The following is a 27,344-nucleotide window of genomic DNA, read 5'->3' on the forward strand; positions in this document are numbered from 1 at the left end:
CATGTTTAAGTGCCGGGATGGCGGTTCTTTCAGAATTCCATGTTTCGAATTTTCGTTCTCTGTTGGCTGTTGTACCTCAGCTGACATAATCTTCTCGCATAAGCTTGAAAGAACATAGAGCGTCTTGCTTAAACCGGGTATAAACTTTGTGAAGCCTTCTCCCGGAGCAAAATCGATGTTAAACACATTCATGATTTCGTAAATCAAGGAGTTTAATATATCGTCAAGCCCACGATTTGTGGCAAGACTATCACTATTATTTTCGCTTGTTCCATCTTCTTTTTCCCACTTTTGACACTCATTTATAAACTGGACTTTATGGTGAAGTTTGATGAATTCCTCACTGACACCTTCAGGTTGTTTGGAGCATATATTTTCAAATAATTTGCACGCCCGGTTGTACTTGTCGATTATCTTACTCTGCCCAAAGATATATTCGTGCAAAGCTTCATTAATAAAGCTAAACCGAATAGGTTCTTTTTCACAAAGCTCGCTTAGTATGGTTTGAGTGGTGAAAAGAATCGAGTAATCCTCAGACAGTTTTGAATGGAATTCATTGAGCTCTGTGACTGGGGTCGTTATCGATGGAAACGGTAAGAATGTGATGTCCCTTTGTGGTTCAGTCAGAGGTGTTGATATAGCTGGAGGAAATGGTGTAACTGGAGAAGATGGTATAGTCGGAGAAGATAGTGTAGTTAGAGAAGACGTCATGGCTGGAGGATATGGTATATCCAGAGGAAATGGTGAAGTAGGAGAAGATAGTATAGCCGAAGAAGATGATGTAGTCGAAGGAGATGGTATAGCCCCGGGGGGGAGGAGGGGGGGGGGCAGTGAAATGAGGTGTTTGCGCCTCAAATATCTAATCGGCAAAGAGGTAATGATCCCCATTCTTTGATAAACTCTCGTTCTCTTTCTTGCTTGTTGTGAAGTGTAAAGAGGACATGAAGTTAGATTTTTCAAGTAGAACCTAAATGCGTTTATATCCCCATTATAGCTTATTCATTTAACATAACTGCTCGTTTATGACAATCACAATGCAGCATAATTGTGCGACCCTTACATCACATTACATAGCCACACCATGGTTATTGATAACCATTACGCACCCTCAAAAGTGCTATGCTTATTTGTTAATAGATCACTTGTAGATAATGTTAGAGCCGGTGCCAACCTTCTGATACGTGTTATCAAAAGAGAGGAAACAGCTTCGTTTTTCCACGGGGAACTATAAGCCAGCTACGAGAGCCTGCAGCTATACATGGTAGATACTTACAATGCCATTTGTTGAAGTGCTGCATAAGAAAAAACGCCATATTTACTGCCTAAAGGTATAGCCTCAATACTGCCACTTGGAATAAAGTAAGTTGACCAGTGTTGGATGGCTTTTAGAGTCGACAGAATTGCCAGCTAGTTTACTAAGGAACGTAGCGCTTTTACCGCAAGAACTTAGCTTGACACGAATGACCTGACCTAGCCTGCTTCTAAAGTGACTAGAAGCTGAAAGCTTCGCCACATATCATGAGAGGTTTGGGCATCCATGCTGATGTGGCCTGAGAAGGCAACTAATCATACTACGAAATATGCGACAATGAAAGAAATGTTTCCCTAAAGCCGTGCTGCCCATTTTCGTATCTAATAATTAATTTTGTGCTTGTGACCTTCGGTGCTGACAACACATATGTTGACGCAGGGTGAGAACTATATTCAGCCTACTGCTGAAAGATGAGTTAACCAATTAGAACATTTATAGCTATAGATGCCTAGGTAGGTATCTAGAGCAATTGATCACTCATTACTAGCAGCCATTATGCCAGCGAAATGTCCAACTAAGTGTCAACCACATTCCGAGACAATAAAAAACGGGACACGAATACCTTCGCCAGACCTAGCTGTTGGCTATGTAATATTAGCTGTTTCTATACATGAACTCTTGTCGTTAACCTAAGAATATAGTACTCCGGCGCATTGTGCTGCTTTAGAAAAATCCCTTGTTTCATTTCTCGACAGAGTCCATATTTTTCAAAGCATTTGATATCCCATTGCGAGCCTCGCCATTAATTGCCAAGTCGCCAGTGTCAACAGAAAGTTCCAGCGTTTCATACCCAGCGGCTCTTCGGTATCACATGGTGGGCCTGTCATAAATGCACAAGCTGTGCTGCCATCTAATTGCTCTATGGAATTCATCTCTTTGAACAGCACAGCTACACAACGTATAATCCAATCAGTCTCTACCCATGCCCGCCATTCCATTGCACTGCCTGCCACGGGGGGCTCTTCGAGTACCATGGTAAGTCGCCAGATAGGGAAAACGAGCCATGGGGCGAAGTCTGTACTGGTGATCCGAGCCACAAAAGAGTTCAGGTTTTTCCACTTGACAATAAATGCTTCGGGCAACTCTTCGCCCATTTCGATAATCGCAGACAAGATTTCCCAGAGATGTGCTTCAGCGAATTGAAATTTTACTTCCATTTCGTAGCGGTGGGTTGTAAACTGCTTATAGAATATAGCAGGGCAAATTACTAGAAAATGATTCGCAGTATAATTTTTGAAAAGTTTAAAATGCAGGCTGTGATCCCTTTAGTTGGCGGGACTAGGCAATATTTAAGGGGTGTAGCAAAGCTCAAGTCGTAGCAGCTTTAAACGCTACGAGGACGGATGGTTCTCTTAGGAGTCTGTCTTTTTACAGAGTTGCGGTGCGTGTCGCCTTCGTTGGGCGCCTTGTTCAAGTCCTAAGAATAACACTTCATTTGCTATATGTATCTAAAGTGCATTGACAAGCGATATTAATTACCTACGAAATAAACCACGAACCATCGCTAACTAGGCGAAAGCCTGGTTAGTTTATGAAATTTGACTTCCCATGAAAAGGAGGGCGTACCCCTAACTCGGCAGCTGAGAACACCACGCAAGCGTGTGACATCCCACCGTCCAGCTTCGTAACATAGCAAAGTTCAAGATCTGATCCCTTGTACCAGAAGAAACTTTAGTTCCGTATATCGTTGGTTCTGTCTGTTTCTGGTGACCTCACAGATCCAATTTTTGAACGATGGCAAGGCGATATTGTGCCTAGCTAAGTAGTAGTTTCGAGGCTCCAACTGCTGACGATAGCATGGCTAGGTTGATAGATATGGCGGACGGCATTGGTCATCGCGGAGCGGTTTAGAATAGACGAGGTAAGCCGGAGTGGCCAATGAGTACCCGTGTAAAGCATTACCTCGCGGTGATAGGCAACGCCGGCAAGGTTAAGAATATCCTATAGTAGTAGCATAATGGAGCAAACTTTGAATCGGACCCAAAATTATCATAGGCAGCTGTCTTTTTTAATACTACTACTACCTCATACCGATATACACCATTATGTACCTAATCTGCAGAGCCCAAGTCATAAGATAAGTAGGAGTCTAGGAACAGTGATGCCTCTGCCGACAATGCAACCCGAACGCCATTTCGTGCCGCCAATTATGTGCGTCGTACAACCTCATTCTTCCGCTGGGAATGCATTCTATTAACAAACTTATGTCCTCCCCGTTGAAAATGAATATCCCGGGAAGCCTCTAGCGAGAATCCAAATAAACTTTTCCCAACTTTCCTTGTTAGGGTATCAATCCAATACTCCAATGCCGATGATAGTAATCGTAGGTCAAATTCGAAAATCGTAAGCTCGTTTATAAATACTGAGCGGTGTACGACCTTGCGTGTCATCCCAACAAGGACAATTTGAGGGGGCCCCTATTAACCTCTGCGCTCTAATAAACCCCCGGCCATATTCAACGTCATAGGTATCGCTGGCCGTTGAATTTCCAAGCTCCTGCTCGGGACCATCCTCCCGCCCGGCGTCCTCGGATGAGGTACGTTTACCCGTCCGCTCCGCTCCGTGAGTCTGCTAGGCGTTTCAACTGCTTCGTCCGCACTATCCGAATCGCCATCGTCGTAACTAGCCAACCTCGTGAAATAATCGGCAAGACCGTCTACGCTGGGCGTTCCGACGACGACATCGTATTGAGGCGGCGGCGTAGGCATGGGTGGCGGCGGCTCGTCGTCGTCGAAGGCCGGAGGGTTAAAACTCGGGCATCTTAGGAGATGCATAGGCCGCGGTGCCCAAGGCATGTAAGACTGTCTCTGCACAGGCTGCGAGCCGGCTGCCGGATGCTGCTGTACGTGGGCGGCCGGGGGCGGTACAATTCCGGGAGAGTCGGCGCCGGCAATACTAACACCGGCTTCAACGGAGGGTATCGTACCTGTGCTGGACGCGGGGCTAGGACTCGTGGCGAGTATCTCGGCGTCGGGACAGCCGCAACTCGCCTGCTGGCGATACATAGGCTGGTCGGCGCCTGAATACTCGGGCAGGGCGGTGTTGGCTTGTGTGGCACGGCAGTTAAGGACGGTAAAAGGCGAGTCGATGCTAATCTCGAAATGTCGACGTCGCTTGCCTGCGGGATCTTCGGGATCGAGGCGAGAGATGCGCATGACAATCTGCAAAGAGTTAATTATATACTCGCCATCGTACAAGATTTCGCAGGGGAAATCTTAAGAGATAATCATACCTTAATCCAATGGTATACGTTTACATTCTTCCAACTGCAGTCAGGATGCAACCGTAAGCTCTTGTCTTTGGCCATCTGCGCACAGGTTGGAATCTGGACGTTCATCTCGATCTCCGTCGATCCCCAATAAGCCTCCAGTCCCAAATCTAGATCGCCTAGTAAGTTGTCCGTTGGATCAGGCAGCGGCTGGGGTGCCGTATGCGCTCTCGAGGCCTCTATACTCCGCCGCCGTTGCGCCGCGATACGCGCCTCTTGTCTCTGATTCGGGGTCAGCTCGCCGCCGCTCAGAACCCTCACATCCGATGCCTCGAACTGCTTGTCTAGAGGCTTCCCCGCCGACTTCTCCAGCAACAATATCTTCCGTCCCGGGTCCTTCCGAGTAACCCGTCGATCATTTGTCCAATACTCGACAGATTCGGTCACAAACACTTTTAGCTTGTGAACCTGCACCTTGGCTAACGGCGTCAGTTTGAAGGCGATGGGGATTTTGGTGCCAATAGGAAAAGATTTTCCCGATATCATTATGTCGTAGTGCAGCTGATCTTCCCACTGCCTGCTGATAGAGATGGGCTCCGTCATTTCGAGGGATAGCTGGTCCGGGACGCGCACGATGCAAACTTCCTTGGCGCCGTGGAGATTGGGTTTGAAGGCGCCAGCTCGCTCTACGATGGCCTCTAATTCCCATTTAACCGATCCAAATTGGAGCTTCGTAGTCTCGAGCTGATGGTGGTCGATGGGCAATTCGAAAGAGTACTCGTAAGTGCCGGGATAAAATACTTTGTATGTCTTCTGCTGCACGATATTTGGGTTGGGCGTGTCACCCTTACCGAAGCTACGAGACTGCACAGACTGAAGCGATAATCGCTTGTAATCACGAGCTGTTAGGTGACCAGTAGGCCTATTCTTCAAGGCTAAAGAAATTGTCGACTGGGAGGGAGATGCGCCCCGGCGACCGGCAGCGTACTCGGCGTTCCCCCGGATCGAATATGTACACTGGTTCCCAAACTCGGTCTCCCCCGTCTCGTGCGCGGCGTGGAAGAATGCCAACACCTGAGTCCTGAGCGATTCTTCCTCAAACTGATCAACTTTCATGGGCGGGATACCCTCCGGCCATTCTGTCCTAGCTCTGCCGTGAAGCTTGAGGGTCACGGACTTTATCTTCACATTCTTGGTTACGTTTAGCTGTAGTTTACCCCTTAGTAGCGCCGTGGAGTTAGCTGCGTCATTCCGAGGCTGACCGTCGTGCTCGAACCCGGTAAGAAAGACGTTCGGCTCCGCCAAGATTATAGAACACGAAACTCCGCTTCCGCTCGCCACAGGTTTTGGGACTTCGGTTACAGAGCTCATTATGCTCTTAGCTGAGCGCACCGATATTATACTATTTCGATGCGAAGCATGAGAGCGTGTCGCCAGCATTGGCGACTGAACGGGGGCCGTCATGGCAGAGGTTCCTAACATCGAAGGTGCTGTGGTGGAAGAAGGAAACACAAACATGGATTGCGGTCGAACAGGCAGGTTATTAGGTGTGCACGGTCTCGGGGCTGGTCTCGAATTACCGGAGACGCTAGGAGGCGTAGGATTGTCCACAGCCACGTACTGCGAGAAGTGGAGCTTTAAAGGTCCTAGTACCCTCTCAATTACCCGCCGTGGTGAGCTTTTATATCCGGATGCGTCTTCCTTATTTGCCTCAGCTCTATTACTCCTATCCTTCCTAAATTTAGACGACTTGGATTTGACGAAAGGAGGCGGTCTTAAGTCGGGAGGTGTATAACCGGCGGGATAGGATACGATATGGATAGACTGAGGTCGACGCTGGCGTGGTCGGATATGCGGGGTGGGTAGGCTCGGAGTTGGGCGGTGTCTCCGTTCTGATGACCTCGGCCTATAGTAAACGTTCCCAGCTACGGGGTATGCGTATTGTTCCGGGCGATCTGTGCCACTTACGTCTGCCATGATGATGCTGTTAGGAATAAAGAACTAAAAAATATTTGGCCGCCAGAAATGCACAAGGGGGAGCGAACGGTTCTCCCGTCGTCTACTTGTTGAATCGGATCCGTGCTCAAGATATGCTTAGCAAGGCGCATACCAAGCCAGCGGGGATTACACGACGCGGACGAACGGGATAGCTCCGAATCATGCGGCGACAACTTGTGCTAAGCAGGAGCGCGTGTGATGGGTAGAATTAGATGTTCATAGGCATCGTAGGGTTAAGCGTGGCCAGGAAAAGTAGGCCACAAGGCTAAAAAAAAGAAACAAAATAAAATAAAATAAAAGTGAAATGGAGCAGGCTGAAAAGAGCAGTACGATGGTGTTGAAGAGGAAGGAGGGTAGAACCTACGACAAGGTGAATCATAACCAGGTCATGATTGACACTGGGGGGGACCCAATTGTAAGTGATAGGCAATAAGTGATAGGCAAGTAAGTATGTAATAGGCAGGGCTAGATGGCTGGTCAGGTCGCTGAATAGAGAGCAGAGACAAAAAAAAGTAAATAGCCGCTTAGAAGGAAACACCTGGGGTTGGAAAGTCCAGGATGTTACTGCGAACCATACGCACGTTGTGTGTCCCCGCCTAATGCGTGTAAGAGCGTGTAAGAGGTAAGTAATAAGAAAGTAGTATCTGACTGGAACGCAACGACGAGAAAGAAACGTTTGCAGCGAGAGTGAGATTGTATGTACAATACAAAATACAAATGCGGGTGAATTAGGGCGGATTCGATGCGGTCAAGGAGGTAAGTATGGGTATGTAGTATGGGTAAGTATGGGTAGTATGATGTGGTCGGCTGGGTGTTGAGCAATTATTGGGGGATTATTGGGGGTAGGATGTCGACATTATTCGCTAGATTTTCTTTTCCTGTCGGTGAGAAGTGGGCGGGATGGGGATGGGGATGGGATGGCTGTTAGAATATACCCTTTTGACAGTTTGATGCGATGTTGAGGAAAGGTTGGTTGGACCAGGTTTAGTAGCAGATGACGGTATTTCACTAATAAGACGCCAAAGATGGGCGCTAACTACGATGAGTTTCCTATGATGTATTATTTTCAAGGGTAAGCCCCTGTTGATGTTGTTTACACTAATACCTAGTAGGGTTAAGCCTGTAAATCGTTGAAGACTAGTCCTGCCAACATACATGTAGTGACTGCGGCGCAGTCGGCATTTGTCTAGGTACGTATCTATGATCTACTACATGGTATGCAGATTCCAAATTCCAATTGCTTGATAGATTAGGTACCTAGGTTAGGTATACATATAATTAAAATAGAAAATTCATCAGTACATTTAATTTTGGAAGATTATTTTTCAAAGAGCAGTAGTATTTTAGCTCTATCATATTTTCATCATGTGTACATTTATAAGTCATAAACGACGAGTTGTGAATTATAAATGACCACGCTCTCATGACAGAGGGAGGTATTTATGATAATTCCATGCTCTTTCAAATAAAATAAAATAAAATAAATGCAACAGCCCGATTACATCCTAGTCTCACCCAGGTTCATCCAAAATATTCATCCCAAATCAGGTATCCGTGGAGGGGCCAATATTTAAATTTTTATACCAATCAATCATGTGAACGTTCAGATATAGATCCCCACGTCACAAGCAAGTAAGTCGTGAGCCAGTAAGAAGGCCACTATCTTGGAATATCCCTGTAAAAAGAATATGCAGTACCGTGTACAGTACCGTAGCCGACAGCTTTTGGTTGCTAGGTTAAGGTAGCTTAGGTAGCTTAGGTAGCTAGGTAGCTAGTGTAAGTCTTGTAATTCTTCACAGGGAACTCAATTCATGCTGACCATGTACAAAATGAGACGAGGCGAGTCGGAAACGAGATGGGCATTTCCGGTTCTAGTCCGAGAGGCCAAGTCACACCGCATATACTATGTATATGAAGATGAACCGGACTAATCCGTCATGACTTTAATGTTGGAAGTTGGAGATTTCAAAAGCCGGTCAAAAAAGGTAAGGCAAGAAAAGACACTATCTTATCCGTCTCTTCCGAATACGCTAGACTATATATAAACAAAATATCCCATCTAAATAATAATAAATGCCGTGTGTTCCCCGAATTTCCCGGGTTGGCGGATTACAGCGATCTAAAAAGTAAAAATACCGGAGAACCAAGTCTAGCCTTATAATGCATAGAGCCGTTTTGTCATTTTCTTTGCGGTTCGACGATTCTCAACCCGTTCAACTTTAATTTGAACTGACTCATGCGGCCTGCGCGACATTCTAGATTGGGTAACATAGATGCGGAACGTTCGGCAGCTCGCGAGGCTTTGCAGCCTGCCTTGTCGTCATCACCGATAATCGGGATTCCGCAAGTGGTACTGAACGCTGACATGCAGCCCAACGCCTTAATATCGAATTCCCGCGTTAAGATGAGTCTCGGGAAATCTTCTAGCTATCTGTGCTACCTCCTAAGCCACCTAATGACAAGATTCGTTCGGTATTTATTAGTAAAGGGAGTATAATTTGACCTGACTCCGAACCTCGTACGCCTCAATTGATATAGCAAACATGCTTCTATGTACGGATCCGTATATAAAGAGAGTTTGTACAGGGTATGTAAGACATGATCAAAAATGTTGCCTGCCAAGACATCGATCACATCGATCACATCGTACCGCCCCCACCACTTCTACAATTACTAGATAATAACGATGAAGATCAAGCCAGATAGGCATCCAATAGACACTCGGTAGAAGCTAAATATGAACAACTCATGATTCGTAGCGTATATAAAACATACGATTTCGATCAATATAATCCTAGTTGCTAGGTAATAGTTGGAAACATCTCTTTGGTTATGTCTCGCTTCGGCTTGGCGTTTGTATATGCCTTGTTTAATATTTCAATGCCGCTTTTTGTAACACTAATCTAGCGCTATACCAAGTCTTCCGACTGTACCCCGGTATACCATCTTAGTTTTGAATAGTCTCCAAGAGTAACTATTCGTAGAGCCCTTTTAAAGCTGGGTCCATAACTCGCGATCGTTGCATCCAAGCCAACCGCAACTGGGGAACACGCGGTCAAGTCTATCACACAGGCCAGTGCCCGCCGCATCGTAAAAACAAAAACAAACAAAACAAAATAGTAGAACGGATAGGTCCAAACGAAATCCAGATATTCCGGGTCATTATTTTCCATTTCGCCCTTATGATGACATACGTGTACCTATGCGTTCATCTCATTTCATCCGAAAGGGGTAGCAGAGCAGACAAGCAATAGCCGCCTAACCAATTCTACTACCCATATTTATTCTCTTAAAGTATAATCTAGCTCAGAAAAACTAAAATAGACGAAGAAGATGGCCTCTCCATCTTCATCCCGGTCATGAAGGTAATGTCAAGCAGACGCCATGCTCAGATCAGGAAGCAAGTTGCCATTCTTATCACACTTTGATGTCCGCGTTTCACTCTTCAGAAAGAGACGCCCAGCTGCGTTATTTACCATATTATATATGATGATTATACATATGAGGATCATCATTACTCTAAGAATCTTTTTATCTTAATACCCTAGGCGTAAAGTTGACCAGTTATCGAGATATTACACGACTATTATCCTATCACTCATACAGCTCTGATGTATTTTAAAGATATGTCGGCATAAAGTGAGAGCAGTCTATTTTATTTAAAGTGAAAGTATTTAATATAGTTCCAAGTTCAGCATCTCGGAAATAGGGTGGGTGTTTTACCTCTGGCAATTAGATAATCGTTGAAGCTAGACTGGCTCGTAAATCCTCTATGATAAAGAGATAGGTCGTAAACCTGCTCATTCCGAATTTCTTACTGTTACAAGTCGTCTCTTCTAGTTTAGAAGTAAAAATAGGGTTTCCATCAAATGACCAGAGCCAACCGACCTTATCTCGTCCTTCAAAATCAGCTGTGTTGAATCCTTCCTCGCGTAGATTCATCTACGTCGTTAGTCCCACAGATCATAACTAGGTATTCTATTGATTTAGTATACGAATAATTGTGAGGCGCGTCTTAAAGTTGATACCCAGAGTGACGACTGTAACTCTATGTCTTTGATTGTCCGAAAATAGTTAGCTATTAACGTAAACGTCAGTTATGCTTACGATTCATTCGTCACGATTGAATTATATATGTCTACCAATATCAAGGAAGATATATGAATACCTATCGTATTAAGCACGAAGTAACTTGATAATCTTGTAGACGACGGGGCCAACAAGTACCGCAAAGGGAGGTGCGTTATTCAAACTTCCCAATACTACCTACCTAACCTTTACAGAAACACACCAACTAATAAGAGTATACTACGTTACCTGTTCAGGACATCATGCTCGCCATAGAACACGCATGATATTGTTATCGTAAAATAATTATAAAAAAAAGTTCATTAGAAATATAAGTTACCTACCTAGGTACCTAGGTAAGGTAGTTTAGTTGATTATATGCAAGTGTTATACCTACGTTAACTTATCAGCTATAACAAGCATAACACAATTAACAAAATCCTCCTTCTATCGCCTGTTACATATTATACCCAAGTCAAAGACAAACTATCTTGGTTCTCAAGAAAACGACTTAGGATTATTGGGGGGTAGGTAGCCTACTTTATAGAAGTATCTTCTCGGTGTTATTAGGTGATGAAAAATACAATAAATTCAAGGGAACATAAGTTCAGGGGTTGATTTGTGTCTACCTATGCTTCAGAAAAAGTCACCACCCGAAGACAAATTTAAGCACGTGGTAAAGACAGCTTCAAGCAAGACTCGTAGAATAGTTGCAGATTGTAAACAAGGAGTGTAAATTAATACTGTTCCCAGCTATGGTAAGTAGCCAGGTCTATTCAACCCCCCAACACCGATATGCAAATAGTGTGATGCCCAAATACATAAACCACAATATATCCGATCTTAAAATGTAGTCGCTTCCTTTGCCGGATCACGAAGCAACACAGCACCGTCTACCCAACGTATAAGCATCCGGTTGTTAAGTCGGACATACAAGGGCCACAAGCGATTGTATCATAGGTATGTAATTAAGAGTCGAGGCTGTCGATGTACAAGCAGTCCGATCCGCCCTCGACAAACTCAGTAGAGCCAAGCGATCCAATAAACTCGCAAAGTTCTCCCTGGACGAAGTTTACACCGTGGCAGAACCAGTAGTCGCTGTCCTGCCTCTCGCTCAGCTCGCCGCGCTTGGCCTTCTCGAAAGATCCCGTGCAGGCCTTCATGCAAGAGTCCAGGCTGTCGTTCTCCGGTCGGATCAAGGTCTGGGAAGCGACGGCGGGCGTACACTTGGTGTCGCACCTGACTAGGCCGAGGTACGGGTTTCCGAATGCCGGGGAGTCGGCGGTGTAGGGGGGGCATTGGCAGAAAGCGTTGTAGTCTGGGTACCCGGTTGTCTGGTTAGGGTTGTCGCAGGCAGTTCCGGTTGGTTCGGGCGCCGTCACAGGCGTCGGCGAGCAATCTCGCCTCAGCACGGCACCTCCTGCAGCAGCGGTGCTGGCCAAGGTGGACAGTAGGCAAAGGCCAAACCAGAACGAGGTGCTGTTGTTTCCGAGCATTTTGTTTGATTTGATTTGATTTGGTTAGGTTTGATGTTGATTAGATGTTGATGAAGCGATTGTGGGTAATAAAACGAGAGTTGTCTGTTTTGTTGATGAAGAATTGCAACATTCAAGCGAAGACTTCTAGAACTTATATATATCATCAACTACCGTCTAAATCCCATGGCATGGGCAAGAGGCTTTGAAGATCTCAGCCGTTCGTTAACATCCTGACAAGGAATCGTCAATGGATCTACAAATAGCAGTCAGTACTGGCGCTCTGATTGGTTATCCTCTGCGAGCTGTTTATAAAACAGCCTATATAACCCGCAGTTCGCCAATTCATGCGCAGCCCAAGAATCCTTCGGTTATCGGCAAGGCCATGCACAATTGGCGGAGGCGATCAATGAAAGCGATGCCAAGCGTGTTGGAGCTACATAAAACATACATAGCCCCAATTCTTCAGCTTCTCGGTAGGGTAATGTAATACGACGATGAACCAGTAAGCTAACCCAAGTTAACTTACGACAATGTGGTTGCTGACTGAGGTTTCATTTATTTAGATGCAACTTGAGACATTTGCCAGCCGTGCTGGAAGCAACTACACTTCTTGAATAGAGTGCAACGTTGCGGCTAAGTATAAGAACCTGCCACTCTCGTACGTGGAAATTGTTCCGTCCTTCTACTGAGGCTCATGAGACAAGGACATACGAGCTACTATAGTCGTGTCATAAATTCTTATTGGTGCCTCACAGCGAAGTTATGGCATCAAAACATCGTATAGCTAAGACCAAGCCTTAAACGAGTATACGACGAGCTTGGCGTAAGCTATATACATCAACCTCTATAGTAACATCTCAGCCGACGCCATCACTGACTGGGTATGTATTGGACGCGTATACGACGCGACACGTCGAAAGAGGTTCCATCGAAATTTATAACATACTTTACTCGTCCAGTCTAAGAATAATTCTCTATTAAGGTTACAGTTTCATAGAACTCTAGGGAAGCAAATCAATTAGAGGTCCTGTCGTATTGCAAACGAAGAATAGTTTACCAGGTTAATTAACTAGTTGTAATAAAATCATCGACATTCTTGGCCATCGTTTTTCTAACAATCTTGATCCTTGACTAATTCCAGAAATATTCAAGCCGTATCCGTGCCATATCCAATCGCACTCTTATTGGGCAGCTTAAGTTGTGAATCGTATATTCTCCAAACCTCATCATCATAATCATCATTTTAGCCCTTTATGTGTATGTATCCTTCCCACTAACATCTCTGCGGCCGTGACTCGTCGAAAGGTCAACGTCGTCCGCGCCGTCGAGCCATTGCTCCATCTTCTTGTACAACTCCAACCGTAGTATATCGAAAGACCCAGGTTCCGGACCTTGAATAGTTGGAAGAGAAGGGTCGATATCGTGCCCGAGTGTGCTTTGAGCTGCACCAAGATACTTATACCCTTCTGGGTACCTGTCGAGCGCATCCTTAGGGAAGCTTGGAATAACCTTGCCGTCGACAGGAACAAGCTTGTCTTTCTCATATATTAGCTTGACGTACTTAACCTTCCAGGCATGGGTATCCAAGTCACGAAAACAGAAGAAATGGAACCGACAGTCGCAGTCCACGTCGAATATGACCGGTTCGAGTCCTGCGCTGTTGTTCTCTCCGATCTTAAATCGTTGAGTTATAGTTGCCTTCATCTTGCCAACTGCTCGGAGCGTCGACAAGTTGAGATCCACAAGAGTGCCGCATTCGCGATGCATGATGAAGTCGCCATTTGACTTTCCCTCTTTTGACTTTTGGATAAAGCTGTCAATGGGCTGACGCTTACTCCACGCTGGACGAGACCAAACCGATTAGCATTGTTATCCTCCCAGTCTTAATATCAAGAGGCGGTTACTAACTCGTCCAGACGTACGCGTCATCAGAGAAAAGGGAGCGAAAGTTCTTCCACTCCGATGCGTCGCGATATACGGGCCAACCCTTGCACAATTCGGCCACAGCTAATCTAGACAGGATGTCGCCTTCCCTACCGTTTATATGGGAATAGACTTTGGCTTGAGGATCGTCTGGCGTAGTCATTTTTAATTTAATGTATTTTACGGTGCTCAAGACAGGAGGATGATATAGAGGGGGATATATAGATATATATAGATACCTAATATAGGTAAGATAAGTGTGATTCGATTCTGCCGTGATATGACTGAGAGCAAGATGTCTTCTCCTCTAACTAGACACTCCTATTAATGTAAACGGGATATCGCCACCTTTAATACAGCCCGTCCATCATCCCGTGCGCCTCGCAGCAAATTTTCTTCTTCGCCAATCCCGGAGATATGCAAAAGCCTGTCATGTGCAAAATCCTGTCATGTGCAAAAGCCTGTCCTCGCCCGAAGAGACGTTCTGCTTGTTACGGCTCGCACGGGAGGTCATCAGGCCTGTAATACCGACCTCGCCAGCAACTGGTGGTATTACGGCAACTAGCCGCCGGCGTACTCGCCATGACTAGATAGCCTGACTTCGGTGCCTATAACAATATATGTAATGATATCCAGAAGTAATGATTGGATTCCTTTGCCCGTCTACCTGGGTAGGTACCTAGAGATATGAGGTGAAGTTCTGGTCAGCTACCGAAAGAATGACATAAATGAGACCTAATTATTAGCCCTACGGAACCTGTTAATAGCAAAAGTACTGGAATCTAAGAGAAGAGCATAAATATACCCTGGTCTATTAAAAAGCAATAATGCGCTTCGTCCCGTCTTACCGGTCGGTCTGCCCAGGCACTAAAGACAGGTAGATTGATAGGTATGTAAATTGCAACTAGGAGAATCACTCAAGACGACACACCGACACGTGTTTCGTAGTAAACGCATCCGTCACACCGGCAGGCTGCGTCGAAGAGGCCTGCATGAGATCAAGATCGGTTTTTCATCCGACGCGTCCATTAACCGCGGTTGAAGCGTTCCCGTCCCATGCCAGCGACACCCACCTGCTCTGCCAAAAAAAAAATCCATGTTTGTTGGTGACGCATTCCACGGTGTCTCTGTATGATCCCGTTTCCTCGGTAGCTCGCATTTTCCCCACGGGATGGGTGTAAACGGTATCCCGAGAGATATTATGCTTGAGTTCGGGCGGCCTATCATTTCTTCGACATAGGCGACATTCTTGATAGCGATTCTTGATAGTGAAGGTAATGTGGCATCCCGGGAATCGTTTAGGACTTAGTATACCTATTTCATCTGTTGAATTAACCATGCCGCTTTTAACATATCATAACATATGAAAGCGGCTTATGATCCTTTTAATAGGTGTATTTAGTTTCAAGAAAAGGAACACGCGGGGGTTGGTTTCTACGTGGGGGGCTTTTTAAATGGATATTCTCTAATCTGGAAATATATCTGGTAAGATTGCTTGCTTGATGTGGGATAATCCTGCAGGCTATTCATAGTGCCGGGAGTTTGGTGAGAAAATCATACCCACCCTTGCCACTCTTAAAATCATTGGAATGAGGATCCTTGCATTTATCCCTGCATATGCCAAGTATTTCGACTCCGATCATATTTGAAGAGATAATACCATAGATATAAATTATGACGTTATTTATCTAACATAGTATATCATGATTAAATATATCATGATAAATGTTAACATGATTAGGTATTATTTATAAGCATATATCTTATAGAGGTAGCTGTTTAAGACATCAACATAGTATATACTTGAACTAACTACGTAATTATGTGTTGAGTATAACTAACCCGGTTTAGACTTAGGGTCAAAGTCATAGGATCCGGTCCGGGCCGGTATAATTACCAACGGCATCTATGATATGTAAGCAAGCCTCTATTAACTGTAAGAGTAAGCGCGAGTAAGTCCGAGATCAACTCTTAACCTTATCTATCAGTTTCCGATTCATGGCCGGAAATAGGCGATCTATACATGATACATGATACATGCATGTATGTAATCGACATAACTAATGCGTCTTAAGATCCTTCTTTATTCTCACCAGTGATCCTTGTAAGAAACTTAGGAAAAGAAATGGAAAAAAGAGGCAGGTAAAACTTCTTACCCTCCCCCTGTACTAAGAACTTACCAATCACTTATGTAGTATCCACGATGTGGGATGTGGGCATCTAACATCATGTTTTCTAATAATTTTTTGGCTTCTGACGAGAGACGGCCCCGTCAAATTTGTTGGCGCCGAAAATTTATTTTCTTTCCTGCTTAGCTCAAATGTAAGCATCGCCACATTATGTTCTTTTCTTCTTAATTTATATTTCTCTTCTTTTCACGGTCTGAGGAGATTTCTTTCGTACATCCGAATTTGTGTATTGGATTTTTGCGGCGGCTCGGGTCCTTAGGTTAGGTACGAATCACATTCGGAACTCGTCAATCTTTTTTAAGCACGTCAGCTTTGGGACGCCACTAAATCCACCTAACGGGGATGACGGTTAGCGGACATAGTGGCATTAGCTCTAGTGCTTCTAGCGCCACCGCGGCACCTGTCACAAGTCAGGAGGATATTATCATGGACGAACCGGTAGGATCGCCGCGTTATGGCACCGTGCCGTCACAGCCTGGCAGGACTTCCGATCCGGATGGCTCGTTCCTAATTAGCCAAGCCGGAACCTTATCCCCGATGCAAGACGACTCCTGGACGAGTAGCGATGAAAAAGACAGTGGTGATAGGAGGATGGATGAGCAGGTAGAAGAAGAGAAAGGTACCAAAAGTCGAGACTTAGCAAGGACGAGCACGAACATGTCTATCGCCGAAACGCTTTCCTTGCCTCAGGAAATCTTATTCGTCTTTGTTATTTGCCTCGCGCAACTCTTCACGCGTACGTCCCTCACTTACACTGCGGTGAAATCCGCGACTTAATCTCTTGCCGTAGCTAACGATCGTATGTAAAGAGAGTGGTCTTGGTCAAACCATAAGCATTATTCACACAATCGGTGAACATTTCGGTATCACGAATCCTGGAGAGCTAAGCTGGTTCATGGCCGGCTATAGCTTAACCGTAGGCACATTTATCCTTTTCTCAGGAAGGTTGGGCGATGTCTTCGGTCATAAAACCCTGTTTCTTATCGGTATGGGTTGGTATTCAATCTGGAGCGTAATCTGTGGGCTTTCCGTCTACTCGAATCACGTCCTTTTTATATTCGCTCGTGTTCTACAGGGAATCGGCCCCGCTATCATCCTTCCGAACGGATTGGCTATCCTTGGTATCACATACGCCCCCGGCCGGCGTAAGGAGATGATATTTGCTATCTTCGGCGCAATGGCACCGACCGGTTCTGTCATCGGTTCGCTATTCGCTGCTATCCTCGCTCTTGCCTGGTGGCCTTGGGCATTCTGGGCGTTTGGCATTGTTCTCGCCGCAACTGTTGTTATAGGCTACTATGTTATCCCGGAAGCTTCGAACAGGCATCATGCCCAGCCTAAAGGTTTGAAGAATACGTTACGAGAGCTCGATCTTGTAGGGACAGTCCTCGGCGTGGGTGGCCTTGTCCTCGTCAATTTTGCGTGGAATCAAGCCCCTATTGTAGGCTGGGACAAGCCTTACGTTTATGTTTTGCTCATCGTCGGGTTACTACTTCTTGCCGCGTTCTTCGTATTCGAACTAAAATTCGCTCAATACCCTCTCATTCCTTTCAATGCCTTCTCCTACGAAGTATCCTTCGTCCTAGCTGCTATAGCATGTGGGTGGTCTTGCTTCGGCATCTGGTTCTTCTACTCCTGGGAATTCCTGCTCGTCCTTCGAAGAGTACCGCCCTTGTTGGCTACGGCCATGTTCATTCCGACTGTTATCTCGGGAATTTTTGCCGCCCTCTTTACGGGTTATACTCTGCATCGGCTTAAGCCGCCTATAGTCATGACGATGGCTCTCGTTTTCTTTACAACAGGCATCATCATCCTCGCGACCTGTCCTGTTGAGCAGGTCTACTGGGCTCAGTATTTTGTTTCTGGCATTATCATGCCTTGGGGGAGTAAGTAACATTGGCAGTTCTTTTTTACCCATTTTTCATTTATCTTGGGAATCAGTACTTCCCTCCCGTACTAATCAAGGACTTGAAGTTCCCCGCAAATAACTGAGCCCTAAATTTCTTATTAGAAGTAACTAATTCTTAGTATAGTGGACATGAGCTTCCCCGCCGCAACCCTCATCCTCTCCGATGCTGTAGCACGAAAGCACCAAGGTATTGCCGCGAGCTTGGTTAATACCGTAGTCAACTACAGCATTTCGCTAGGGTTAGGCTTCGCAGGTACAGTCGAGACGCATGTCAACAAAGGCGGTGAGACCCCAGAGGATATCCTAAAAGGATACCGAGGGGCATACTACATGGGCATCGGGCTTGCGAGTCTAGGTGTGCTTGTGTGTATTGCTTTTATCGCTAAAAGTAAAACCCGAAAAAACACTACTAGCCAAGACACGCCTTGAAAATTTGGCATAATTAGGACGGCTTTATGCTACGTTACGCACCGCTTACTATTCCTCTCGATATATTGACCTTTAAGGGAGCAAAGATCCCGCAAGTTGCCTTACATACACCGAATCTACTTGGTGAAATGTAAGCCATTTTTGTCAATAAGTCTTAACGCAGAAATACTTCGGCAATATCAAAAGCAAAGTAGGATAACCTAGACGGTCGAATCCTACGGAGGTGCTGGGTACTGGGGGGTACCTAGGTGGTAATATCTCTTATTTAGGACATGCGATAGATTACGTTGCGTCGTATTTACGCTCATACGAGGATCACGATACTTAGAGGCGGCAATACTCGATAGACATGGAGGCGTAAATGACAGGTCGGTCAAGAATCGAGGGATAGGCATATATCAGCACAATAGATTCCAGTACACCTAAAAGTATTTTGATAATCAGGTAAATAAAAGTCGTTGCGGCTTTTTTCGTTGTATATATATATATATGCGATCTTAGATCTATGCGAACGAACTATGACAGCTGTATCCGTAGTTTGTAGCAAGCCAACCTCCTTTAGAACGCCATGTCACCCGGCGCTCAAACGCCCCTTTAATGCATTGCGTTGTGTAAACCGTTTATGGTCGAGAAATATATACATTTATAAATCAAGCCGCAATTTTCCGAACAGAAATTGAGTTCAGTCGGTATCGTCATCATTTTCGAGCTCTCCGGAATTCTGTACGCTACGGCCCACGGCATCTTGCCCACAAGTAGCGAAAGATGTGATCGCATTCCATCCTCTACCACCTGTCCGCATCACGAGATGTGGGTTGATATCTGCCGTGAAGTATCTTTCCCGCCTTGTACTAGCTCGGGCGCCGCCCTCTATTGCCGAGTACGCGCTCCTCGTCGTACGCATGCGCTTCCTTCCTGGCTGTCCACCTTCGCTGAGGAGGCTGCTGCGAGAAAGCCTTTCTTGTTGGAGCCTCTGATCATATGCCACAATGCCGCGTACGTATGGTGCGATATCAAGACTGATCGTCTTCATAGTTCCGTCAAATACTGAGGGCTCAAGGTAGCCCGCAGCCATATTCTTCTCCGAAGCGGCGATAGGGTCGAAGGCAAGGCTATAATCCAAGCGTACAACAGACGGCTCTGTACGCAGCAAGTCGCTAAGATAGACTTCTAGTTTGGTGGTGATCTGGGCTTCGCTTAACGGTTTATAGACGTCTCTGGCCCCACCAAACGTCTGGGCATCCCTTAACTTGTTTTTACTAAGATCTTTCAAGGCCGTGGACACGTCAAGACCCATCGTGTCGTATCGTACCGAAGGGAATGCCTCAAGTAACTGCCGACCTATAATGAAATCTTCTCTCGTCTTTGTCGGAATATGGGGGATCGAGGCGTCCATAGAAACCTGGTTAGGCACATCTGAGAAATCTGACGAGCCTATATCTGCATCGCTCATGAAGCCGGTAAAAGATTCGATTGACTTCAAAATTTCAAGCCTTTCCTTGGTGGATGACTCTCGCTCGATGGCTACTGTCTCCCAAGAAACAAGGTCATCATATGGGCATGATTCATATGTATCGAAAGACCAGTTACAGAAAGCTTGTTGATGTAGCTCCTCCTGTGTCGAACGCAGGAACGAATTGCTAACGACGGCGTCTCTATTTAACCAACCCATACCGGCTTGGTAAGTGTCCTGACTGACAACCCGAATAGTATCTCCTCCTTCGTCAACATCGCTGCCCTTAGGCCATCTGGGATAAAACCAGTTGAAGCCCCCTTGCGCATCTCCAACTCCAATTTGACACCAGTAATTGAGCTCAGTGATCGAAGCGCGGAGATCGTGGCCGCGTGAGTCATAGAGCGTCTCCACCGCGTGTCGTCGGAGGGCATGACCTTCATTTGCGGCTATCAAAAGTAGTAAGTCGACAGCTAGGTCCTTGGTCGGACTAGAAAAGCGGAAGATACCGTGCAGGTTCAAACTCTGCAGGGGAACCAAGGTCTCATCGTTGCAAGTCATGACGAAAGGACGTTTAGATTGTAAAATCATAGAGATAATAGTGGCCCAAAATTGTTTATCCTCTTCGTAGAGGACGTCGACTTCTTCTAGTAGGATTAGAGACTGCTTTTGTGTTTTGGAAGGCTTCTTTGCCTCCTTTACGCCGGACAAATCTGCCGACTTGGCCGGCTTTTGCGCTAGAGCTGGGTTTGGCTTGAAGAAAGCTGTCACGGTGCCTTGTTTTCCAGATTTTAGGTCCCGATCTACCTCGTCTTCGGGAACTACATCTTCTCGTTGCGAGTCGATTTTCTGGTGATGCTGGACGAGATGGTTCCGTGTCATATCCCCCACCTTCTCTAGGACGTCTTTGCCGTTTCTTCTAGCCCCTGCATTGATCTCGAATACTTCAAAGTCAAGCTCCTTGGCGATAGCATACACAGTAGCAGTTTTGCCACAACCATGTGGACCGCTGAGAACTACAGCGTTAACAAAGCGACCACCGTCTCGGGAGTCTCGATGAGAACCAGACCGCATCACTGTCTTCTTCGCATTGCCATGGCTGCCGCTTGCCGACCAGTCTCCTGCCGCGTCTGATATCTCGCTAAGTTCATCTGCCTCCTCGTCGCTGAAAACGACGAAACCATCCGATTTTTTCTTTCTCTTACCTTTACCTTTCGTTGAAGCAACTACCTTGGACTTTGTTCCAGAATCTATCGTACCGGTGTCCACGGCCAATACCTTTAAGTTTTCAAGCCAATCGCGCAGTAGCTCGGCTTCCCGACCACTCTGGAGCACTCGCTCCGCTGATGAGGGTGCATACTTCTGCGCCCAAGAGCTTGTCTCACAGGTCGACCTATCAAAAGCGGATAAACCTTTCTCGATAGAATTGTAGGCGTGCGCGATTGCCGGGTGTGTCTTTGGACCATTGCTACATCGATGAAGAGTTTTTAATTCGCCAAAAATACGCGCCTGGAGATTCTTTCCACTTTCGAAATGCCTTCCAGGAATCCGCAAGACTGCAGGAGGGGGATAAAACTCGTCATTGTCGCAAGCCTTTAATTCCCCAGCCAACTGCTTCAAGTTCAAATTCGACACAACCTGACTTAAAATAGATTCTGCTTCGCTAATTCGAACTTGCTGCCCTTTTGCCTTTCGTTCCTTCGGAAGGTATTCAGAAAACATATCTTCGCAGGTCTCGTAAGGCTGGGATATATCACCCCGTACGTGTGCCGCCTCTTTTGACGGCCAGGCCGGATGCTGTGCGCCTGGTACCTTGACATTATTGCTGTAACTCATACCGGGAGTCGGGAAGTTGAACCTGTGGGGTACTGGTCTTGGGTGTTTTGATAAGCTAGGAGTCGAGCTGAAAAATACATGTCTTTTGACTTGTGATGTTGTCGTAAGCTTGGATTTTTCCTTCTCTTCCGCGGCAGTGCTAGGTTTCGGTTTCCCTTGAAAGAATGGATGGGTCGGTTTGTCGGGTGTTATATCAGTCTTGGATGCGGCGGGCTGAAATACTTTCTCTCCTGATATACACTTAATAGCACCCTTCACCTGGGTATCTTCTTGCATGTCCAAGCTGTTGCCAGGCTGTTTATTTGTATCCCGGCTCGAGGGGGGCGTGTTGGGAAGAGCATCTCGTGCAATCTTGAGTTTCGTCCCTTGGGAACCTGCCAAAATCTCGTCGATCCTTTGCGCTATTCTAACTCGAGAGGTATCGTCACCCTGGCCGTAACGTATCGAAGCTAAGAAAGTCTTGGGTTTTCGACCCCGCTTCGTATTCTTCTTAGTTATAATAGGTTGGGATCTTGGAGGAGAGCCGATAGTTCCAGTTGCGAGGTTTAGTTTCAGCACCTTTGGTGGTTTAGAGGAACCTGTGCTATTAGTAAGTATTGTGCTTGCTCCACAGCACACTTTTATTGGGCTTCTCATACCTAAAGAAGTATCTCGGACATCGTCAGTTTGCCGATGTTTCCTCTTGCGCTTGTCCTTGCCTGAGAGAGGAGTTGAATCGGTATTGTTATCAACGGATTTAGGACTACAGGATGGGTCTGGCGTAACAGGGGTTATATTGTTAAACAGATTATCTTTGCAAGAATTCTTTGGTGCCACGAAAAAAGGATGTATTTTCTTATTCTCAGGGTCGACAATGTCGCCATTTTCAACCACGGTGACCATGATGACGGCAATAGCGATAGCTGCAATAGAGCACAACAAGCTACTATCAATAGAGTCGTCACATCCGTAGACACGAAGGAAAGATTCAACAAACAGTATCGTGCCTAATCATGGTTTGAACATATAAATAGACGTGTAAGTTATAGATTGTAGATTGTAGGTATATTGTTGTCTGTCGGCAAGAGGTAGGTGTTTGAATGATTAGATAGAGTGGCAGAGTGGGTAGCAGTGAACTTTCTCATTATTAAATTTACATGAATTAGAAAGGTACTCCAATAATCGCGTCTAAGTAATCGCGTCCGACGCGACTACCTCTTAATGTACATTATTGAATTGCTCAATTGAATTTTTGATCCACCAATGCTACCCCACAAAGTACATGCAGTACATTACCTTTAACTGCTTTAAGTAGTGCCGCTTAATTCTCGGGTCGGTGTTTTTCATATCCAAGTCCGACTTTGCAACTTTTTTTTTTTTTTTAGTCTCCCAAGTACATATGAGCAATTCACAATATAACACAGTCTATTGCTGTTGCCGGTGACAACCTCTTAATTCCAGTTGCGCAGTTACACATAAATATGGCTTCTCACTTTCAAATTCAGAAGCCATATGTGCTAGCTACGTTGCCTCGGCCCTTCGATCCAACAACAGGCCGCTATGTTGTTAGTGAGGTTTATGGATGCGCACCCGGTTCAAAGAAGAGGAAGCGCCATGAGCTTGCAGTAGGAATTGATGGAGAAGCTATCAATATTTATAATGTGAGAATGTTACAGAAGAACTATGCGCTCAGCTTATTAACCCTCTATAGGTTTCATCTGCCAGACTTGTCACTTCGTATCCGGTCCCTCCCCAGTCCCTCTTCTCGTGTCCTATAGCTTCCATTCGGCGCAAAATAGAAGAAACACAAGAGACTTCAAGATATACGTTCGCAGCTACTAAAGAGTCGCATCAACACAAGATAATCCAATTCAAGGACCACGTGGATTTATCTGATAATACGCACTCCACTACTAGATCGACATCGCTTGATCCAGGCCAACCAGTTATATGTGTTGCTCCTATTTTCGCGCCGGCTGCGCAAGGGCTAGCTGGCCATCAAACATCAGATGATGGGCTTCTTGTTGTGCGCACAGACGGGAAAGTGACTTATCTTGACGCCGAGACATTACAGAAGAAATGGGACTCGTCGCCCGCATCGTTGTATCAAGAGCTTCCGGGAGCTTCGAAAGCAGATTTCAGAATTGACTTTTGCTTTCCCGCGCCGCTATCAGATCTTATTCACGGTATATTCAAGGGCGATGGTGGCGCCTTGAGCGTCTTCCCTGACATCAAGCAAAACGTAAGCGCAGATGCCGAAGTCTTGGTTCTCATCTCGAGTTATGGCTCAAGCAGACAACAAAGTCGTCATCTTCATATCGTAGCCGTTCTACCACCGTCCCAAAGCTCGACCGGTGTCCAGCGCCAGGGTATTGTCCAGCTTCATGCTATTCCGATACCATCTTTCGTAAAAGAGGAAGCCAGTGCAGCCTCGTACCGTCTCGATCTTCGATCTGGAAGCCTACTTGAGTTGCGCGGCTCTACGTTCAGCATGTATGACCTAACGACCAGCCTTCCGAAAGTCACATCTACAATGGAACTCATAGGGACAACATCTTTCCTACGCCTCAGTAAAACCTCGCTGCTTTGCACTACGCCTACTCATCTTAGTATCTATAATCCGGTCTATCGGTCTCTCCAAAATTCTGTTCCTGTCGATCTTGACACCGGTACAGACCTGGCGACCTGTTTTCTTGCTGCTTACTTCTCCCGTTTGGAACTCGCAGTTGCTATTGTCGATACCAATTTAGTCGCCATCCAACTAGAAGCCCCAATCCTGCGAACCAGAAAACGCCGTGCCGAGGGTCTTTTGATTGATTCGATCGGACGCGGCGTACAGCTCACTAAACGGCCTTCAGTTCGCGATACCTACGGAGAAACAGAAACGTCTGTATTCTCCAACTATTTGCCGGGTTCTATCAGAGGTGAGTATTGGGAATCATGGAAGATAGACGAGGCCAAAGCCGACGCTCTTCTTCACGCAAATGACATCCGTGGCCTCGAAAAGCTATTAGCTCAAAAGTTTGGCATCCAAGTCCAGAGTGAAACCCGCGCACCGAGTAGCATGAACGAGGAGGAGCCAACTTCGTCCAAAACTAATACGACCTCTTGGACATGGCCGAAAACGAGGGCGGGGTACCCTCCTGCAGATAGGAGATGGATTTTATATGCTATCAGTCGAGCTTTTCAGTGGAACGACGCCTTTCCGGATGACCCAACAATCCCTCGGCTTATTTGTCAGTTGCCGCAGAGCGATATTGTCAACTATCTCGTAGACGCTGGTCATCTGACCCTATCTAATGTGAAATCTGCGCTCCGCAGGCAACTTAGAGATGATGAAAAGGCGGATTCATTCCTAGCCGAGCAAATCGTCCTTCGGCTTGCTGATGTCGACCCTTCTTTAGATCTCCTCGTCGCTTATATATCGGCTACTAACCTTGGTGCGGTGGAATTGCTCCTTGCTGTACGAACAATTATGAGGAGTCTGGAGCTGGTCCAAGATCCGAAGAAACCGCCCCCGAAATTACTCACTAATGGTTCAACCGACGAAGCGGAAGTGAACGGAGAAGACGAGGCCGAGGCAGACTGTCAAAATATTGGTATGGAACTGGACGATCTTGAGGATGAGATTCAGAAGACAGTGACGTATCTTAATGAAGATGCGGGCGTTCGCGGCAACGGATTAAGCGCAGCCTTTGCGAAGCTTGGTAATTGCCCAGGCATTTCTATGATCAAATCTTTACGAGCCACATTCAAACCGGAAGAGATTTTGTCTCTCATCTACCTCCTTCGGGTCGAATTAGTTAGGGGTGCGTGGACGTCTCGCTACCTTGATACGACCGAATTTGAAAGAGATTCGACCCTTGACGCACCACCTGACGGTATTGTTAAGCTCCTTGCAGATCTTCTTGGACGCTGCGTGGACTCTATAGGTCCCGGCGGTTGGCTTTTAAACGATGCAGTACTTGCAGGTGATGAGACAGGAGATTTCATCGCTTCGCTTAAGCTTGAAGTTAGCGCGGCCTTGGAAGGGTTAGAAGATGTAGTCTACCTCCGTGGCATTGTTGGTGAGGCGGTGAAGTATTGCGAAGCGTCAAAGAAGCCCGAGGTGGGGGATGCGGTGGACAAGACGAAGCCCATCCTTTTGCACATAAAAGACCCTACTACTCAGGCGTTGCCTCTGGGCCTCAAAACAAAGGATCGAATTTCAAGTCAAAAGGTTGTGTCAGGCGGTGAGATCATAGAGAGATCTCAGAGAGAAGCTGGTCACCTTAGGAGCCAGCAGGTCGGTCACTATTCGCTAGAGAGGATCGCTATATGAAGCTTGTCGGGTCCGGCCAAAACTCATACGTACAGGCTATTGTGTATTATCTGGTCACCTCAATACTCTAGCAGGTATGAAAATTATCAGCATTGAAGGCTCAGCTTTCATATCGTATCTAGCATTATTTATATATATTACATTAGTTGATTCTACCTCTTTCAATCCTGGTATGAAACTCTAGCCTATACCATAGGTTCGATCTCGGCGTAGCTTGTTTGAAGAGTGCAATTGCACCGGGCTCCCTAGAAAGTGATTGACAAGATGGATATTTGGACATAGCACTCTCATGGTTTTCATGAGGTATTTGCCCAAGCTAATCGACTATAACCATCTTGGCCATCTCACTACCTAGATTCGTATATGCTTACGCCAGAATTTAGAGCCGCATCTCGACCATTTTCTGTGTACCCAAGCGTATTTCTTAGTGGCACTATCTTCGGGCGTTCGTGGCACCTATCCCGAATCTTAGGCTTAAGGGACTAATCAATAGGTTCGGGCCTCAGGAGTTTGATCCACTACGATCCTAACCGACTGTTTGTCCACACTTGCTCGCCCCGTCTCGTACAACGTTCTCGGTTCCTATATGATATCTCCTTAGCGTACAACGACGCTAACGTACCTTGCCGTGTCGACAACGTAAACATGTCAGACCGCAACACGTCCATAGATAGGTACCTAATATGGTGATTGAAAAGATAACAGTATTAGTAGCATAATGTCGGTCAACTAACGAAGTATAGTAAGTGCAATATATCAAACTTAAGAAAATATACACTATTGCAGGGCGACCTGCAAGCCATACAAAAAGGGCGACTTTCTTTAATTAATCTTATGCAGTATAAATATCATGCGATTGACGCAGCGAAATGCCGTCCTAGGTATAATCTACATGCATACGATTGGGCATCAAGTAACTAGAGCCTCGCCTTGTTCTATATCGGTTTGCCTCACTCTTTACTTTTGCATACTGACAATTAGCTGTTAGCTAACTGACTAAGGCTATGAAGTGTAAGCCACCGACTTCCTTTACGATAGACTAGACGGAGAATGCGTCGCCGTCGATGATTGTTGCCCGTGGAGAGAACGGCTGAAGATTTAGCCGTGTCGCACTGATGAACTACTTAACAAGAGCTAAATCATGCACATGCATCTAGGATCTAGGGACTCTACAGGGTAACAATGCTATTTGCTAACGGAATATGGAGAAGTGGCTGTAATAGAAAAATTCCATGCAGTCA

General features: G+C 45.9%; 7 protein-coding genes across 7 annotated transcripts; 2 read left to right on the top strand and 5 right to left on the bottom strand.

Moving 5' to 3' along the window:
- Positions 1 to 2,019: 2,019 nt before the first annotated feature.
- Positions 2,020 to 2,406, bottom strand: GL218_01775 (uncharacterized protein; the record flags this gene model as incomplete). The annotated part of the gene is made up of 1 exon (XM_033578256.1): positions 2,020 to 2,406. One exon carries the CDS (start codon positions 2,404 to 2,406, stop codon positions 2,020 to 2,022), a length of 387 nt encoding a protein of 128 aa, XP_033439289.1.
- Positions 2,407 to 3,732: 1,326 nt separating this feature from the next.
- Positions 3,733 to 6,497, bottom strand: GL218_01776 (putative arrestin-related trafficking adapter C2D10.04; the record flags this gene model as incomplete). Its single annotated transcript, XM_033578257.1, has 2 exons — positions 3,733 to 4,473; positions 4,545 to 6,497. 2 exons carry the CDS (start codon positions 6,495 to 6,497, stop codon positions 3,733 to 3,735), a joined length of 2,694 nt encoding a protein of 897 aa, XP_033439627.1.
- A 5,057-nt stretch (positions 6,498 to 11,554) lies between these two features.
- Positions 11,555 to 12,082, bottom strand: GL218_01777 (uncharacterized protein; the record flags this gene model as incomplete). The annotated part of the gene is made up of 1 exon (XM_033578258.1): positions 11,555 to 12,082. One exon carries the CDS (start codon positions 12,080 to 12,082, stop codon positions 11,555 to 11,557), a length of 528 nt encoding a protein of 175 aa, XP_033439626.1.
- Positions 12,083 to 13,315: 1,233 nt separating this feature from the next.
- Positions 13,316 to 14,150, bottom strand: GL218_01778 (Pea pathogenicity protein 2; the record flags this gene model as incomplete). The annotated part of the gene is made up of 2 exons (XM_033578259.1): positions 13,316 to 13,905; positions 13,973 to 14,150. 2 exons carry the CDS (start codon positions 14,148 to 14,150, stop codon positions 13,316 to 13,318), a joined length of 768 nt encoding a protein of 255 aa, XP_033439629.1.
- A 2,452-nt stretch (positions 14,151 to 16,602) lies between these two features.
- Positions 16,603 to 18,514, top strand: GL218_01779 (uncharacterized protein; the record flags this gene model as incomplete). Its single annotated transcript, XM_033578260.1, has 3 exons — positions 16,603 to 16,912; positions 16,986 to 18,062; positions 18,210 to 18,514. 3 exons carry the CDS (start codon positions 16,603 to 16,605, stop codon positions 18,512 to 18,514), a joined length of 1,692 nt encoding a protein of 563 aa, XP_033439628.1.
- Positions 18,515 to 19,196: 682 nt separating this feature from the next.
- Positions 19,197 to 22,685, bottom strand: GL218_01780 (Telomere length regulation protein elg1; the record flags this gene model as incomplete). The annotated part of the gene is made up of 2 exons (XM_033578261.1): positions 19,197 to 22,381; positions 22,442 to 22,685. The coding sequence occupies 2 exons, from the start codon at positions 22,683 to 22,685 to the stop codon at positions 19,197 to 19,199; spliced, it is 3,429 nt and encodes a 1,142-aa protein (XP_033439394.1).
- A 578-nt stretch (positions 22,686 to 23,263) lies between these two features.
- On the top strand, positions 23,264 to 26,103 carry GL218_01781 (uncharacterized protein; the record flags this gene model as incomplete). The annotated part of the gene is made up of 2 exons (XM_033578262.1): positions 23,264 to 23,443; positions 23,494 to 26,103. 2 exons carry the CDS (start codon positions 23,264 to 23,266, stop codon positions 26,101 to 26,103), a joined length of 2,790 nt encoding a protein of 929 aa, XP_033438289.1.
- Between the last annotated feature and the right edge of the window lie 1,241 nt (positions 26,104 to 27,344).

Source organism: Daldinia childiae (genome assembly GCF_008694065.1).
Source record: "Daldinia childiae strain JS-1345 chromosome Unknown Scaffold2, whole genome shotgun sequence".
In the NCBI taxonomy this organism is placed as follows: domain Eukaryota; kingdom Fungi; phylum Ascomycota; class Sordariomycetes; order Xylariales; family Hypoxylaceae; genus Daldinia; species Daldinia childiae.